Below are 19385 nucleotides of genomic sequence, written 5' to 3' on the forward strand. Positions count from 1 at the left end.
TACCACAAAAAAGTTGGGAAATCTTCTGAGAAGTTATTTGAAAGCAAGTTGAACACTTAATAGGCACTGTACTTATGGAAATGACACATTACAAAGAGTTGAAAGCTAAGTTTGAACTCCTTTCTGCTACTTAGCAGCTCTGTGACCATGGGCAGCAGCTACATGACTTCCTTCAGTTTGGTTAATCTATGTAACCCACAAGGGGCTTTCCTAGACACCATCACATAGACCCTCGCAGCAGCCCTGTTTAGCAGATCCTGTTATCCTCAATTCATAGATGAGCAAGCATGCTTCTGAGGAGGCATTTATCCAAGCAAGGACTTGAGGCTTAGACTTGACATATGAACCAGGCCCACTAACCCTAAGACCAAGACTTCAGTCCATGACTCACAGATTAGACCTCCAGGGCCTCTTCCAACATTACTGTGATTCTGTGATTTAATTTTCTCTCATATTTAAAGTTACAAAAAAGCCAAACAATGAAGAAAGTTTAGGATAACCATAAAAATTTTGACCCAAGCACTCATTCTTTATAAATGCCTAAATTTGTCCTTCAAATCAATTGACCCAAAAATATTTTGCTAAAGAGAATGATTTAAATACATTTGTCTTCCCTTCCAGTAGTAGATGGATTTCTAACCTCTGTAACTCTTTCAAAGCTCTGAAATTTTCCAAAATTAAAAAAGATACATTCATAAAGTTACATTTTATCAATTTCCAAACCAAGCCAAAATAATAAGAATAAATTTTAAAGGCTTTTCCCTGCTAGAGAGAGTGGGGACTCTATAATAAAAATGGAAAAAATAGTAATGAATTCATGTAAGTCTTATATATGTTTACTCAGTGGATACCTCTTTCCCCACCAGCCACACTTTTTCTGTTTCAATTTAGTACATTTCACAGTGGTTAACACTTAGCATATTTGTGTAACTGTGTAACATGGTGCGTGGATTCTGAAGCAAGGCGCCTGAAGTTTGAATCCTGGCTCTGCTCCTTACTAGCTCTGTGTCACAAGCAATCTTAGTAGCCTCATTGGAATACAGAGATATCCTAAGGCTGAAATAATTTCATATCTGTGCCACACTTAGAACACTGCCTGGCACACTAAGGCATTATGGAGAGGGAGTTATCATTTTGGAGAGGGAGATTAAGAAAAGAAGGGAGATACTTGCTTTTCACTTACCATTTCTTACTGGTTTTTTTGTTGTTGTTGTTTCGTTTTGTTTGGTAAACTTTAAAATAAAAACCGTTCGTTTGAAGTTACTCAGCTCTCGCTTAACAAACATATTCTACAAATACTTCCTGTTACCCTAACAACCCCTTCTTTTTGTAATTCCAAACTGTGACCAGTGATCTTTAGCCTGATTCACCTGGACAAATATGTTGAAAGATACTGTGATTTACCCTAAATACAGCTGCCCTAGAGGTAATTCTAGGCCTTCCCTTCCCCTTGATACCTCCTTCTTCCATTTTATACAACCTGATGAAACCGTAGAAGCTACTCCCCATCTCCAGACCAATAAACCCACCTAGAAAGTAAATAGAAACTGAAATGCAAATGGTATGCAGTTTTTCAGCATACATTTTGCCCGGTTCTTTGAGTCGCTGGTACAAGGCGTATATTCTTTAGCTTTTCTCAGTATAATGTTCTTGTATTAAGGTAAAATATGCTTATAATAAATGTGCAATTAAAGCTGTTTTGATAAATGTAATACACCTTTGTGACCATTACTGCAGTTACAAATTAGAGCAGCCCCTCTCCCCAGAATGTTCTCTTGGACTCTCTCTATTCAGCCCCACCTGCCACATTCCCTTAGGCAACACCGTCCTGATTGTTACCACCAGAGATTACGTTTGCCTAATCTTGAACCTCATATAAATGGAATTATACAGAACGTACTCTTTTGTGCCTCACTTCTTGCATTTAACATAATGTTCCTGAGATACATGTATTAATGATTTCATTTTTTGAAATTACTGAGTAGTGTTCCACTGTTAGAATATGTCACATTATTTTAATCCATTCTCTTGTTCATGAACATTTGGATAGTTTCCAGTTTGGACTCTTATGAATAATATGGCTAAAAACATCCTTATACAAGCATTCTTGTGGGCATATGTTTTCATTCTCTTGGGTTAATATCTAGAAATGGGATTGCTAGGTCACAGGGTAAAGTATTTTTCATAAGAAATTGCCAGACAGCTTTTCAAAGTAGTTGTTGAGTTCCTAATTCCTACCAGCTGTGTTTGAGGTTTCCGTTCTTCTACATCCTTGCCTAAATTTTGTCATTCTGTTTAATTTAGCTATTCTAAGAGGTGTGAAATTATATCTAATTTTGGTTTTAACTTGCATTTCTCTGAGAGCTAATGATTTTAACCTCTGTGTACTTATTGGTCATCATTTTTTGTGCAATGACTGTTCAGGTCTTTTACTTATGATTTTACTGGTATTTGTTTTCTTGTGAATGATGTAAGAGTTCTTTACATATTCTGTATAAAAGCCCTTTGTTATAGATATATTCTGACTGTTTTGCCCTAGTTTGTGGCATGGCTTCTTTTTCTTTTCTTAATGTTATTTTTTTAATGAGCAGAAGTTTTTAATTTTAATGAAAAATTTAGGAACTTTTTCCTGTTATGTTTGGTGCTGTCTGTGCTCACTCTTCAAAATCTTTGCTTATCCCTAAATGGCAAAGATATTTTCCTGTCTTTTTCTAGAAACTTTACACATTGGAAGATATGATACATCTAAGATAAAGGTGGTTTATATGGATGATTTTTGCTTTTGCTATACATATATTTGTTGATTCTAGCACCATATGTTAAAAGGACTTTCTTTTGGCCTTGGAACATTTGTAGTTAGCAGTAGCAGTAGTAGTAGTAGTAGTAGTAGTAGTAGTGGTAATAATAATAGTAGTATTCTTATTATTAATAATGTAATGTAAGTCTTTCAACTTTGATGTTCTGCTTGTGTTAGCAATTTTATTTCTTTGCATTTTCAATTAGCAATAATCGCGCCTCGGATAAACCTCATTGGCTATGATACTGCCACTGTGCAAAGCTATTTCTTTGCATTTTCATATAAATTTTAGCAACTTGCTAATTTCTATCAAAAAAATTAAGAGCTCTGTGGGATTATGGTTGCTTTGAATTTATAGATAAGTTTGAGTAGATTTGAATCTTAAATTTGACCTCTTATTTAGCCTTCTGATATATGAACATCATATATTTCTTCATTTACTCTCCATTTTTTTCTTAGCAATATTTTATAACTTTTAATGTAGATATTGACATGTCTTAAAAATTTATTCTTATGCTTTATGTCCTTTGCAGCAATTATAAATGCAGTTACTTTTCAATTTTTATTTTCCATTTTTATAGTAGTATATAAAAACATGATTAATTTTTTGTTGTTGAAATCTGTACAACCATCATCCTAAATTCACTTGTTAATTCTATAGGTTGTTTCGTGGATTCCTTAAGATTTCTATGTAAACAATCATTTCATCTGAAAATAGAGATAATTTTACTTCTTCATTTCCCTTCTGTATGCTTTTTATATTTCGTTTTCTTACTTTACTGCACTCATAGAGACCTCCAATACAATGTTGAATAGAACTGCTGAAATCCTTACATTTCTAATCTTAGAAGGGAACTGCTCAATATTTGCTATTATGTATGATAGTGGCTCTGTGTTTTTCATACGTGCCTATCCAAAGTTAGCCAGAGTGTGAGACTTAGGTACAATCATTCCAACTGCCACAGCTGCCCAAGACTTCTGACCCCAGATGGAAGGAGTTAGGAGTCCAGATATAGAGTTAGAGTTCATTTAAGAACACCTTTGCTTCTGATAACCAATTGAGATTGAGGGTTTCCCAAAACCATGCTCAGGTTTGATCAATTGCTAGAAATACAGAGTTTCCCGGAACCTAACATACTCTCATTTATGTTCATTACAAGTAATGGATATTGGCCAAGGAAAAGAAGTGTAGGGCAGAGTGTGGGAGAATTCCATATACAGAGTTTCCTTTGTCTTCAGGGACGTGTTACTCCGCTGGCATTGATGTGTGGCAAAAGCATGGAGTAGTGCCCGTCTGAGAAACTCACTTGAGATTGGCTGTGCAGAGTTTTTACTGGGGCTTGGTTATAGGGCATTACCGATTAACTACTTGTCCATATGGTTAAACTCAATTTCCAGCCTCACCCTTCCTTAGAAATTAGGCTGATATCACATGACCTAAAGCTCTAAACCATATCTTTGTTCTTTCGGGTGTGGGCAGCCTTGGGCCATTGGGTATTGATGGACCTATCCTAAGACATCTTCTCAGCATAAGCTCTCCGATTGTGATTGAAGAAGCCCACCAGGAAAAGAAGGCCACTCCTAGCATTCATAGTATTCTAACTATTTAGAGATGATCTCCACAGGAACTGAGGACAAAGCCCAGACCACTTTTGGGGCAAGGCCAAATTCCTTACTACACAAAGTCCTTTTACAGGTTAAAGAAATTTTTAAAATATTCCTAGATTACTAAGAGTTTTTATCACAAATTACTGTTGAATTTTCTCAAATGCTCTTTCTATATCTATATTACATCAACATTATTTGTACAAAAAAATCATACAGTTTTCTTTTATACTTTATTCTGATAAATTATGTTGATTGATTATTGGATATTAAATGTCCATTTCATTTCAGGTTGTTGACATTTTTGCAAAAAGAAAAATTACCCAGAATTCCAAGTCTTTAGTGATAACACTTTGTTTTCTAATATTGTTAATTTGTATTTTGTTCCCTATGCTCAGTCTTTTTAGAGAATTAATTATTTTCTTAAAATTTTAAATGACTTTCTTACTTATTTTGTTTTTATTTCTATTGCTTATTTTCTTTCTTTTTTTTTTTTTTAAAGATTTTATTTATTTATTTGTCAGAGAGAGAGAGGGAGAGAGAGCGAGCACAGGCAGACAGAATGGCAGGCAGAGGCAGAGGGAGAAGCAGGCTCCCCGACGAGCAAGGAGCCTGATGTGGGACTCGATCCCAGGACGCTGGGATCATGACCTGAGCTGAAGGCAGCTGCTTAACCAACTGAGCCACCCAGGTGTCCCTCTATTGCTTATTTTCAATTTTCATTCTTTTTTTAACTTTTTTTTTTTGAAGATTTTATTTATTTATTTGACAGACAGAGATCACAGATAGGTAGAGAAGCAGGCAGAGAGATAGAGAGGAGGAAGCAGGCTCCCTGCTGAGCAGAGAGCCCCATGTGGGGCTTGATCCCACGACCTGGGATCATGACCCGAGCCAAAGGCAGAGGCTTTAACCCACTGAGCCACCCAGGCACCCCTCAATTTTCATTCTTTTTACTCTTAGGATTACTATTCTCTTCCAGTTGGAGTTCTCAACTTTCTTTTCTTTTTCTAATTTCATGAAGTGAATTAAAAATTTAGATAACTGATATTAGTCCTGCTTTCATAACAAAGGCATTTAAATTATGAATTTCATTCTCAGCATTGTGTTAGTTGCATTCCACGCATTTCAGTGTGTTGTATTTTCATATTCATTCAGCTCAAAACGTTTTTGGATTTCCTTTGTGGTTTCTTTGGAGTCATGTAACTCCAAACAGTTTTAAATTCCAAACATTTCTCTTTGACTTCTGTTTTGTTAAGCTTATGCAAGCCTTAAGTCTTTTGAAATGCATTGAGATCTATTGTTTTTGGCCTACCATGCAACCATGTGGTATTACCTGGTGAATGCTAGCTGGGCACTTGAAAAAAAATACTAGGTGGTTGATGGGTACAATGTTCAATAGCTCTATGTCAGATTAAAGTAGATAATAGTTTGTTTATATCTTCTTATCCTTACAGTTTTTTTTTTTTTTTTTTCAAAATATATGAAATCACTTCGCTAGTGCACTAGTGGTACTAGTGCTAGCTCAGTACTAGTTACTTCGTCATGATTGTGTATATGGGATTTTGGTCCACTATCAGCTTCTGAAACGGGGGTATTACATTCTCTAAATAAGATTGTGTATTTGCCTATTTATTTCTCCCTTTAAGTCGGTCAGTTTTTGCTTTATGTTTTCACTAATGACATACACTTACAATTGTTATAACTGCCTTATGTATTGCACCTGTTATAACTATGAAATCTTTCATTATTTCTATAATGTTCCTTGTGTTGAATTTTACATTGCCTGATGTTAATATAACTATATTGCGTTCATATGCTTACTGTCTACATGTTTATCTTTTTCTATCCTTTTATTTTAGATTTTCTATCTCTGTATACTTAAAGTATATCTCGTATACAGTATGATTGATGAAACTCTGACTCTCAAGCTGCTGCTTTACTCTGTAAATAAAGTTTTAATGGTAGCACAACCATGCTCATTCCTCTACATACTGTTTGTGTTGTTTCACACTATAAGGCCAGTGTTGAAGAGTTGGAACACAAACCATATGGCCTACCAGTCCAAAATATTTACTATCTGTACCTTCTAGAAAAAAATTTAACCCCTGGAATGTAGCATTTAGTTACTCTGCTTGCTTAGTACAGTCTGACAATCCCTTTTAATTGGAGGATTTAGCCAAGCTACACTTAAGTATTGACATAATTACATTTAAGACCACCATCTCACTATTTGTTTTCTAGTTGTTCTCTTTTCCTCTTTTCCTGCTTTCTTTTGAGTTATTTATATAAGTTTTAATATTACAGTTTAATTTCTCTAATGGTCTTGTAACTGTACCTCTTCATATTCTTTTATTGTGGTTGCTGTAGGAATTATAATAAAAGCTCTTGGGCGCCTGGGTGGCTCAGTGGGTTAAAGCCTCTGCCTTCAACTCAGGTCATGATCCTGGGGTCCTGGGATTGAGCCCCACATTGGCCTCTCTGCTCAGCAGGGAGCCTGCTTCCCCCTCTTTCTGTCTGCCTCTCTGCCTACTTGTGGATCTCTTTCTCTGTCAAATAAATAAATAAAATCTTTTAAAAAATAAAATAAAAGCTCTTAATTTACAACAGTCTACTCATGTAATAATCTAGAATCCTTGAAACATTATAAATGTATTTAACCTCTTTCACATAATTATAGTCTGAGGTTTGTAATATATGCAGTCATAATGGATATGACAGCAATAACAAAAAGGATGGAAGAAATTAAATGATTATAATTTTTTTTTAAGATTTTATTTATTTGTCAGAGAGAGAGAGAGAGAGCACAAGCAGGGGAGTGGCAGGCAGAGGGAGAAACTGACTTCCTGCTGAGCAAGGAGCCCAATGTGGGACTCTTTCCCAGGACCCTGGGATCATGACCTGAGCCAAAGGCAAATGCTTAATGGACTGAGCCACCCAGGTGTCCTGAAATTATAATGTTTCAAGAGTCTTTTGCAATGCTGTATATTTCACATTGAATGATTGGTTGTCTTTATAAAAAATTGTTAAATAGTACTTAAATTTTATCACATATGTAAATAATCTGTATTCATTCTTGTACATCTTAGTTTCCACATAGTGTCATTTCCCTTCAACTGAAGAAGTTCCTTTTTAATACTTCTTTTACCATAGGTCTGCTAGTGATGATTTCTCCCAGTTTTCCTTCATCCAATTTAATATCCTTTTTTTTTTTTTTTTAATTTACTTACTTGACAGACAGAGATCACAAGTAGGCAGAGAGGCAGGCAGAGAGAGAGAGTCATTATAGTTTTAAGTTTTAAGTGGTAGAATTATTTTTGTTTACTTTTTGCACTGAGATTTCTGTCTGTTCTCTCATTGTCACCACATTTGTCTTTATGTCATTAAATATGTAATACAATAACTGATTTGAAGTTCTTTCCTGCTATTTCTGAAATCTTTGTCATCCAAAGACATGCTCTGGACTTTGTGTTACATTTTTCTATTCTTCATATGTATGATAACTTCTTTAAGAATTATATATTCATCTTTTTGGGGTCATATGTTGTAGAGATTCTGTGTTCCATTGTATTCTTCTAAAGGATATGGATTGTTTTTCCTAGCAGACAATTAAACTTCTGGCTAATTTCCTTGATTTTGTGAAGGTGACATCTACATTTTATATGGCATGACTGACTTAATTGAATACTGAGACTCAACACATGGTCTTTGGTTGGCTTTTCTGAGAAAGATTAAAGACTTTTGTTTGGTGCGATTGAACTCCAAACTATGTTTCTTTGTGTAGATAGTAGCTAAATTCTATGTCACATTTTTAAGCTTTCCAGCTGTTGCTTTCTGCTTGGCTAAATGAAATTTTTCCCCTCCACACACACAGTTTAGGGATCATCCAAGGTGTTTATTGTGGTTTACATACATGTTTGGGCTTCTCACCACTCTGGGGCTCTCTTCTTTTTGAGATTTTTCCTCTTTATTTTTAGTGTTTATTATAGTTAGCCTATGTCTCACCAGCTGGGAAGTGACTTTTGAAGAAAAGTTAAAAGTAGAGCTTACTCAGTATAAGGATCAAATTTCCTTCACTTTCTACTTTCTTTTTGTCACCTTCAAGTGCAGTCAAATAGTTTATTCTTTATTTTTCTGAGAGTTTGTAATTGTTATAAATGTAAGGATTAACAAGTGGTTTTTTGATCATTAATGGTACCAGAGCATCTACTAGTCCATACTTTATTTCAAAGTTGTGAAATCATTATGTCCTCAACCTTAACATAACTTTTTTTCTTCTCATATGGTACAAAGAAAGTTGAAAAAAATCAAAATTACAAAATTGATTTGTTACATTGCTAAATTTTTAAATTAAAAAAACTAAAAAATTTTCCTTTTTAGAATATGCATACAGAATGTTGACTTTCTTATGTCATTCTATCTAGTGGCTCCAAACAAGTTGGAATTTTCACGTTAAAGGCAAAGAACAGTGGTTAATGAAATGAGTTTGAAAGAGCAAGAGAGAGAGATAGTTGGGGCGCCCAGGTGGCTCAGTTGTTAAGCATCTGCCTCGGCTCAGGTCGTGATCCTAGGGTCCTGGGATCGAGCCCCTCATTGGGCTCCCTGCTCAGAGAGAAGCTTCTCTCGCTGTGTCTCTCTCAGTCAAATAAATAAATAAAATCTTTTGAAAAAGAGAGAGAGTGAATGAAAGGAAAAGTCTAGAGATGGAGGAAAAATCAGAGAGGTGAGAGAAGGCAAGGAGAATAAAAGGAAAAGAGAGAAGATGCTTTGAGACTCATGTGGCTTTCCTTGATTAAAACAATAGCTTACTGATTTATAGAAATATGTATTTCTGTATATTTATTAGAATATATAAGTATTTATTAGAATATATAGTTAGAAGCTATTAGAATAATCAACGTATGTGATTCTTCAGTTTTATTTGAAATGACTGGACTAAGGAATCAATCAAGTACTGTCATTTCAACATAGTATTCTCTATTTTACCTTCTGTAAAAAAGCAGCTGGGTATGTATGGACTTTATATTGGTGAACACTAGTATCATAAGGAATAGTGGAAGGAAATGCATATGAGCTGTAATGAGGTCAGTTAATTCAATTCAATAAAAAAAATGTCCTTTGGTTGCCTGCCATATTCAGTCAGTATATTATATGCTGTCGGTAAAGTAGAAATAAAGCATAGTGTTTATTCTCAAGGAGTTTATACTCAAGTCAAGGAGATTAAAGAGTTTGGCTACATCTTGAACTGTCGTGGGACAGATGGCTTGAGATCTGGGTGGAGACTCTCCAAAGGGAAGAGCTGGATCTTTCTGTGTTTAAGGATTGAAGAAGAGGAGACATACCAGTATCTTAATCAGAAGCCTAAGAGGGCCATGCCTTAGGAACAGGGGTGAACCAAAGGTAGACTTTTACTAAAACTGCAACTGAGCCTTAACCTAGTTCAAGCCTATCCTGAACTGGATTGGTCCCCACCCTATCTGCTTAACAAAGGAAAAGAGAAACCTTACCTGATGGAAAATAACATTGTGTGGCATTGCTCTAGTTCATTTATATAGATGGTGTCATGGGAAATGAAAAGGACTACCTGTGAAAATAGTCAAGAAAATACAATCAGTAATCAAGAGAAAAAGTAGACAAGCAGACCCATGCATAATTTGGACATTGTAGTTAATAAATAGACAAGGACATTAAAGTAACTATAGATAATATATTGAATGTGGAAGAAAAGACGATCAAAGGAGATGAATGAAAAAGAGAATTAAATTGTATTTTTAAGTAACTTAAAATCAAATTGACATTTAGACCAGAAAAATATAGTATTAGAAAATAAGCCTCTGGTGGGTGAATTTAAAAGCAGATTGGTGGGGTGTGCAGTTGGTTAAGTTCCCAACTCTTGATTTTGGTTCAGGTCAGATCTTAGGGTCCTGGGATTGAACCCAGCATTGGGGTCTATGTTCAGTGAGGAGTCTGCTGTCTGCCACTCCCCATGTTGCTTGTGCTCTCTCTCTCTCTCTCTCTCTGACAAATAAGTAAATAAAATCTTTTAAAAAATAAAAAAGTAAAAGCAAACCGGCCACAGCAGAACCCAAAAGAAGTAAGCTGTAATACAGATCAATAGAAAACACTTAGACTGAAGGGCAGAAAGGAAAAAAGAATAAGTAAGACACATGAGAGCACAAGAAACATGGGGCACACAAAGAAGATCTAACTTATGTATAAGTAATATACTGCAAAGAACAAGAATGCCCATCACAAGTAAAATAAGTAAATAAATCATCATGAATTTACCCAATTATAAGCTCTGTAGCAATAAGAACAAACAACCAATAGCTACAATCAACATTATCTGTGAATATCACAAACATTAGTTTGAGTTTAAATGCAAACGGACAGGAATGAATACATGTGGTATGACTCCATTTATATACGAGTTGAAAGGACAGGTAAAGCTTTCTTGTGAGAATTCAGGATTGTGGTAACCATTGGAGAGGTGGTAGTGACTGGGAGCATAATGGGGGTACTTCTGCGTCTGCAACTCTTCTGTTTCTTGAGCTGGGTACTGGTGACATTCAAGCATCCAGTTTTTGAAAATTCATTGAATTGTATGCTTATGATAGATACATTACCTTGTATGGATGTTAGTCTTCGATCAGACTTTTTATTTTACTTAAAGATTTATTTACTTGAAAGAGAGAGAAAGAGAGAGAGAGAGTGTGTGCTCATGAGCACGATGGGGAAGGGCAGAGAAAGAGGGAAAGAGAGAATCTAAAGCAGGCTCCACACTGAGCATGGAGCCCAACACAGGGCTCAGTATCTTAACTCTGAGAGCACAACCTGAGCCTAAACCAGGGTAGGACACTTAACCAACTGTACCACGCAGGCACCCCCAACGAAACCATATTTTAAAGGATTCATTTTATTTTATTTTATTTTAATGTTTTTGTTTTGTTTTGTTTTGTTTTGTTTGTTTGACAGAGAGAACACAAGCAGGGGGAGCTGCAGGCAGAGGGAGAAGGATAAGCAGACTCCCTGCTGAGCAGAGAGCATAATGTTGGGGTCTATCCCAGGACCTTGGGCTCATGACCTGAGCCAAAGGCAGCCACTTTAACTGACTGAGCCACCCAGGCACCTCCAAAGGATTCACAGATTTATTTTAAAAAGAAAATGATTCATAGATTCATAGAAAGTTGAAGCTCTTTAAAAAGTCCTTAGAGAACATCCTAATTTACCATCCCTCCATTTTATGGTTGAAGTTACTAAAACTTTATGTTATCAGTTAAGTAATTTGTTAGTCAAAGAGACTAAACCTCAAATGATCTGTGATACACATAATATGATACATATAATGTAGACAGCATATGTATCTTATACTTTACATATAAAATTATTTTATATGTATTTTATTATGTACTATATATTTTCATATAAAATATATGAGAGAGAGAGTGATGCCATCTACTTCATTCTTCCATTTGCCTAGAAGATAACTTATGATAAGGAAGGAAGTTGTCATTCACCATGGTGTACCATTTTACTGCAAGATGGAAAATATTTATGTGATAATATGATATAAGTCAAGACATAAAATGAAACTTACAGCATGTCTTATTTACATTTTTAAATGTCTGTTGTAAAATTCTGTTACATATTTTAGCACTTAGTCATGTTGGCAGAGTTTGGACTTGCTCTCCTGCCTTATGAATGGACTTAGAAGGCTGCAGTTTAAGCTAAACTAAGAATTTTTAAATCACAAATTAAATTAAACTTGTGCTAAATATAATGAGTGTCCCAATTTAAATAAGGCATATGTCTTTATCTCACTTGTACATATATCATATACTATTACTTATCTCTTTCTAGTAAAGCTGTGATTCTTAGCAAATGAGTTAAGGAATTCTATTTCAATAATAGAAATACTTTTAGGGGGAAATTGGTAAAAAAATTTTAAAAAATAGTAAAAATACTTTTAAGGGAACAATGGAGTTTTCTCCTCAGCTTCCTCAACACATCTAGATATATATATATATATATATATATAAAATTTTTTTTAAAGGTAGTAATATTACTAGGAACTATATGACAATAATAATTAATTTGAAGTACCATATCAGGGCAGTTCCACTGACGTGCTTATAACAAGGAGGAAGGGAGGGAAGGAAGGAAATGGTACAGTTTTGTTGTTGTTGTTTAAGAGTTACTTATTTATTTTAGAGACCGAGAAAGAGGGAGAGAGAATCTGAAGTAGACAGCACAGAGTGTGGAGCCCAGTGCCGGGTCTCAATCTCACAACTCATAAGACCCTGAGCCAAAACCAAGAGTCAGACACTTAACCGAGAGTTCCACCCAGGAATTCCAATGGCATCCTTTTGAAATACAGTCATGATTTCTCCTGAGTCATCCCCAAACCACGGGATATAGCTGATCTCAGCTGTTAAAAGATAGAACCCAGTCATGTGGAACCATGGCACCCACTTGGGCACTGGTTTCCAAATCGTGGCTTGCTCCAGAGCCACCAGGAGGTCTTGTTAATCAGGCTGCTGGCCCTCTCCCCAGAGTTTTTGTTTTCACTCTTCTGTGGTGGGCCTCAGTTTGCACTTCCGTCCTGTCCCCAGGGGGTGCTAATACTGCCGGTCTAGGGACACAGTTTGAGAACCACGATGTTAGAGCTGCTCTAGCTTCTGCTGCCAAAGTTTTGTCATAAACTTGGGTCCCTTTCTAATCTTACGTTTGATTTATTTGATGAAACAGGGGCACCTGGGTGGCTCAGTGGGTGAAACGTCTGCCTTTGGCTCAGGTCATGAACCCAGAGTCCGGGGATCTAGTCCCACGTCAGGCTTCTTGCTCCTTGGGGAGCCTGCTTCTCCCTCTCCCCCTGCTTGTGCGTGCACTTTCTCTCTTGCTTTCTCTGTCAAATAAATAAATAAATAAATAAATGATCTTTATTTGATAAAACAATTGATAAACCAAGATATAGGACATTAGCTCAATTTGGATACATAATAGGGAGTGCTAAAAGGGAAACACCCTAATAAAACTCCCTCGGAAAAATTTTGCAGCATGTTTTTACCCAAAAGGAACATTTTGATTATTAAATGATAATTACTTCCCAGAAAGCAGAGAGAAAAATAACCCAGAACACAATGCAACCAAGTATGTATCATCTGTGTTAAAAATAATCAATTGCTTTTTCTCCTACCTTATATTTAATGCAACTCCACTACCAAGGTAATTGCACTGGAATGTGTTCTGTTCCAATCAAGGCTCACCACTGTGGAATTGTTCGCTGCAGTGGTCCGCCTGTATTAGATGTAAAATGTTTGCTTTTCAAAGATACATTATGTGAACCCTGAAATTAAGAAGAAAAACAAAGTTAAATTCACATCGTCAACATAATGATATTTATTTAATCTTCTTACAGGACTGCATCAAAACACGTTAACAAGGACCTTGGTAATATGGAGGAAAACAAAAAGTTAGAAGAAAACAATCACAAAACAGAAGCCTAAGAGAGAAACTGTTCTAATTGTTGTCCAGGTGGGTAGGCTGTGTGAGGTTTCTAGAAGTAATTCCCAGGCAAATGTCACATATCCCACGAGAGGAAAGGGAAAACCTTGACATTAAGTCACTACAGAATTGCAGCTTTCAAAACAGGAGGAGAGTTCCTCCGGAGGATACTTTGTGGTAAGTCAGAAAGTGTTCTCATTAGAATGGAATCTGAACGGTCTCCCCAACCTCTAAAAAATAACCATTATCCTCTGAATTATTAAAGTCAATCTTGAGGTTGTAACATTCAATTAGCATTTTGTATTCTAAGGCCAAAAATTTTGCTGAGCGCAAAGAAGCTTAATTTTATAAATTGATATTTTGCTTGGATGAGAGCTAATTCTATTACTTCAAATTTATTTTAAAAAGCAACTAGAGTAACTTTTAAATATAAAAATGTTAATCTAGGGATTTGATACTTACAGGTATCCATGTATATATGCAGCCATTTCCCAGACTATTTTCCTGAAAAGCCTAACAAATTTGTGTAGACCCTTAAACACTTCTGCAGATAGTATGTATATTATATGTGTGTTGCCATATATGTGTCTACATGTGCACTTATATGGGTGTGTATAATGTATATATTAATGCTACATATATTGCATATATTTATATGTAATAGCTATATGAGTATTATTTTTAAAGACAGTCTGAGAAAGAAGTCTTCCATGGTATTGCCACTTGGATTTTGAGCTTTTCATTTTTATTTATGTTCTCTTGAGCCAACCAAAAAGAGAAGCCATTTGGACAAATGATGTTGTATGTCTTTGAGAATAACTGTTGCTGTAGCTTGCTCCTTTGATGTAAAAATCCCCAACAACCACAGTAAAACTTTGGTTCATTATAAATAAAGCACAAGTCACGATTTGAATGGGTCACCCAAGGGAGGAAGCATGGGACAGAATTATAATTGGAAGGATGCACACAGGGAAAAAAAAATAGAATAATTGCAATAAAACATTTTTAAAATCTGAAAACCAGGACCTCAAATGGATTGGGTGAAAGAAGTAAGAATTCAGTTCTTTGGGACGCCTGGGTGGCTCAGTTGGTTGGACGACTGCCTTCGGCTCAGGTCATGATCCCGGAGTTCCGGGATCGAGTCCCGCATGGGGCTCCCAGCTCCACGGGGAGTCTGCTTCTCCCTCTGACCTTCTCCTCGCTCATGCTCTCTCTCGTTGCCTCTCTCTCAAATTAAAAAAAAAAAAAAAGAATTCAGTTCTTTCCCCTCATCCTGCTGTCCATTGGAGGCCAAGTAGGCAACATTCCTGCCTGATTTTTTTTTCCTGCCTCTGTAGAGTTTATTCCTCAGTCCTTATTAAACATAGATTTTGCCTTCTATTTTCTTCAAAATTAGAGTGAATTTTCAAGGAAAAATTAAGCTTAAAGACAAAACCTACAGAATGAAATATTTTCGTGAAAAAACCTCTAATCTGCATACGAATTCAGCAATTTTCACAAGACCAGTGCTCTAACCCCTGAGCTATGGAGCCTTCCCCTTGAATTCAGCAATTTTCACAAAAATAAAGACGTTCAGCACCTCCAAAAAATGATCTGTAGAAGGGCTACAACAATGCCTGAGACTACAGATGGGTTTATGAAAGGCTCCTGTAACATAATTCCCAACACTTTTAGTACAAAGCATCTGTTGATGGTGAAAAATGATCACTATGGTAACTTAACTAAATTGTGTTTTTTTTTCATCATTTCAGAGAAAAAAACTATATAGACCAATTGAAGCATGAACGTGGATTGTATTTAATACATATACAAAGACATTGACAGCAATTCATGGTTCAAGTATTAAGCAGTTCATTCTACCAAGCTGTCACAGGATTTTAGAGAATTATCTCAAGTAAAACAATGAAATGAAATTACAAACAAAAACAAGTTTTGGCAGCCATGATAATAGGTCATATATTGTGTTTGGTTTGTGGTTTTTTTTTTTTTTTTTTTTTTTTTTCTTGTAAATGTCTGCACTGAGGATTTCTTTTTTGGTTTGCCTTTTATGTAAATTTTTTACGTAGCTATTTTTATACACTGTAAGCTTTGTTCTGGGAGTTGCTGTTAATCTGATGTATAATGTAATGTTTTTATTTCAATTGTTTATATGGGTAATCTGAGCAGGTACATTTCTGATTCTGATTGCTATCAGTAATGCCCCCAAATTTTCTCGCAAGCACCTAAATCCCAAAGGTGGCAGCTTGCGAAGACTGGGGACGCACACATTGTTCTATTCGAAAGCTGTGATTTATTATCACAAGGGAGGGGGAGGCAGAGAGTCAGCCTGATAAGCAGCAGATGAATTGATTCTGCGCATGCGCCACCCGCTGACTCTTGGAAGTAAGTCACACATGCATATGGACGCAGATACGCAGTAATGGTACTCCCAAACTGACAATTTTGCCTATTCTAAACAAGACATAACACAGAATTTGGGTAGCACTTACCTTTAGAGACACCTGCTAATAAATTATTTTCTGTCAAAAGGAAAAAATAAAACAATGTGTGAGAGACCATTTGGAAAAATCATGGAGAACATTCCCATTTTCACAGATCACAATGTAAATCACTGTAATTAAAAATTGGTGTTAAATCCTTTGGGTTATCCACTGCCTTAAAATTATACCTATTTCCTTTAAAAAAGATATCAGTCAGAATTGGAGATTTTTAACAGTGGTCATTATCAAAGCTGTGTTATTTTCCACAGAATATAGAATATATATTTTTTTCGTGTGTGTTTTTGTTAACTACGCTACAGATACTGAATGCACCTTGAGATAATTTAGTGTTTTTAACTGGTACATAATTTATCAAGCAGTACATGAAAGTGTAATAATAAAATGTCTATGTATCTTTAGTTACATTCAAATTTGTAACTTTATAAACATGTTTTATGCTTGAGGAACTTTTTAGGGTGGTAGTATAAATTGGAAACTTTTTGAAGTAGAATGGATAAAGGCCAATAGCTACTTGTGACTAGACTTTAAAACTTTGCTCTTTCAAGCAGAAGCCTGGTTTCTGGGAGAACTCTGCACAGCCATTTTTGTCCCAGGATTTACGTAACTTTACAGGAAAAAAAAAAAATGAACATCAGATTTCCAGGTAAAAAACTGTATTCTTTAGGAGGAAAAGGAAAACTGGTGTTTGTTTTTTTAGACTGATGGGATACAAAATTATGAAGGCAATTAAAAATAAATAGAAGGTAAAGTCAGAAGGAGATTGGGAATAATATTTTGCCACTTCTGCATTATTTAGAAACACATGTTATTGTACATTTAGTAAACTGTTTATTGTTCTGAGCAGTAGTGACTCAGTTTAATAAAAGCTTCCTGTAGTGCATTGATATGGATTAAATACATAAAATATCCTATTAGATTCAATGCTGTATAAAATATTATGGGGAAAAAGAAAATATGTTACTTTGCCTCTAAACTTTGATTTATTGAAGTTTTATTTGGCAGAAAAAAATTGAAACTTGGTCAATATTTAAACCAAAGTGAAAGGGGAAAAACCAAAGTTATTTGTTTTGCATGGCTCAGCCATTCTGTTTTCTCTGTAAATACTGTGATTTCTTTTTTTTTCTTTTCTCTTTAGAATTTTGTTAAAGAAATTCTAAAATTTTTAAACACCTGCTTTCCACAATAAACCATGAACACTAAAATGAAATTACTTCCCTATAAATATTTTTTCTTCTTTCTTTTGGTGTGGGAGATCAAAGATTCAAAGTCTAACTCCTAAGATATATTTACAGAAAGAAGCAATGTCACAACAGAGAGGGTAATACTACAATTATTTCGTGGCTTCCACTTGCTATAGTTAACAAGTCCAGAATCAGCTGTCAGAACCTAGAGAGCAGAACCTTCAAAACTCAGAGCTCTGGACGGAAAGCAGAAAGTTTGCCAGGGAAAAAGGGGACAGCATTATCACTGTTGAATCAAGGCCTGGATTAAAATTGGTTTATTTGCGTAATGGCAGCCGGACACACATCAAGGCTGGGAAGGAAGATAATGCACAATCCACAACTTCTGAGGTTGCATCTCTCCTCCGGCTTAACTCTTTGGCAACAGGAGACAGGTTTTGCCAGTTCAAGTTTCACTTCCTATCTGTGATTACAGGAATTGTATGTGGAAATGGATTAACATACCCGTCTATGCCTAAAAGATAATAAAAATGAAATATGTCTTCACATCTCTCTCACAGCCGTCTTCTTCTTGTCTAAACTAGGCTGTCTATGTGTAGAAAGTAGTTGTCTTTATTAAAGAGGGGCCAAAACTCACTGTGGCTCTCCATAACTCTGGACAGGGAATGTGGCAAAATAAAATCGCCTGAGCCTTCCTGTTATGTCAGGCGGACCCCCTTATCTAGGCGGACCCCCTTATCTAGATTTCAACAGTGATTGGTTCTGTAATGTGTGTGTTTCTATCTTCAGTGATAGGAGCGTACTATTGTGGGTTTCACATGTGGCTGTCCTAGAAACTTAATTAAGAGGACACTCCTATTTCTTCACTTCCACCATTAACACACCATTCAGCTTGCCCTTTGGAATTACCTAGGCATGAACTTTCATAAAAATGCTTTCCCTTCAAAATAAGATAAAGCCAGCTGTGTATACATCAGAGGAAGAGATCAGTATTTATTGAGCCAATATTGTGTGCTAGGGCCATCCCTACATTATCTTATTTAATCCTTAATAGTTGTAAATAGTATTAAATAGTCACCCATTTAATAACTGAAAACTAAAGTTTAGAGAGGTTCCATAACTTTCAAATACATTTATTTGGTAAGTTGGATATTAAACATCACCTGATTCTAAAGGTTATGCTCGTCCTAGTCTACTGTAGTCCCCACATTTCTTTAATAAATGCGTCTTTTCATAAAATGCAAAATTGGGAAATACTGATACATGAAAGGGTTATATCATCTTTAAAGAATTATTCTCAGATGTTCAAATCATATAATAGGCCAATACATAATTTTTCAACTGTATTTGAGTGATTGGATGTTTTATTAGACATAATTATATATGTGTATGTTTAAAACATCTATGTTTAAAAGTGTGACATACATTGCACATATACATGTGATGAAAATGTCATTACATTTTTAAGCATACACATATTTCTGTCATACACTAAATACTATGAGACAGGTGTTTGGTTCATGTCTTATTTACATGGTTTCATTTTGATCCACTCAACATCCTGCCACAGGAGGCACTGAATCCATTTTACAGATGAAGACATGTAAGTAACTTTATCTGCAATCACAGGCAGGGGAAGTGATTGAAGCAAGACCTATGCTCAAATCCAAGTGCTATTCACTGTATTGTTTATTATCTCAATATATTAGAAGAACAAATCTCCCTCTGTGCTTGGGGGGGGTACCAAAAAGATAGATTTATATTAAATGACCTACTTGATTCCCTTAAGTAACGAATGCC

The 19385-nt window shown here is 35.6% G+C and overlaps 1 protein-coding gene, 1 long non-coding RNA gene and 1 other non-coding gene across 4 annotated transcripts in view; 2 read left to right on the top strand and 1 right to left on the bottom strand.

Annotated features, from left to right (window-relative positions):
* Nucleotides 1-13933, top strand: part of ALCAM (activated leukocyte cell adhesion molecule) — a 210947-nt gene extending 197014 nt beyond the window's left edge. For both annotated transcript variants that reach the window (XM_047723546.1, XM_047723544.1), the window contains one exon: nt 13818-13933. In XM_047723546.1, coding sequence (XP_047579502.1) covers nt 13818-13905 — 88 coding nt within the window. In that variant the 3' untranslated portion in view covers nt 13906-13933. The remainder of the gene's footprint in view (nt 1-13817) is intronic.
* On the bottom strand, nt 2922-3060 carry LOC125089502 (U4 spliceosomal RNA). Its single transcript, XR_007123959.1, has one exon. It is a non-coding gene; the product is annotated as a U4 spliceosomal RNA (small nuclear RNA).
* Nucleotides 13934-14689: 756 nt separating the features above from the next.
* Nucleotides 14690-15403, top strand: LOC125096633 (uncharacterized). The gene is made up of 2 exons (XR_007126306.1): nt 14690-14981; nt 15162-15403. It is a non-coding gene; the product is annotated as an uncharacterized LOC125096633 (long non-coding RNA).
* The last annotated feature ends 3982 nt before the right edge of the window (nt 15404-19385 follow it).

Source organism: Lutra lutra, chromosome 1 (assembly GCF_902655055.1).
Source record: "Lutra lutra chromosome 1, mLutLut1.2, whole genome shotgun sequence".
Lineage (NCBI taxonomy): Eukaryota > Metazoa > Chordata > Mammalia > Carnivora > Mustelidae > Lutra > Lutra lutra.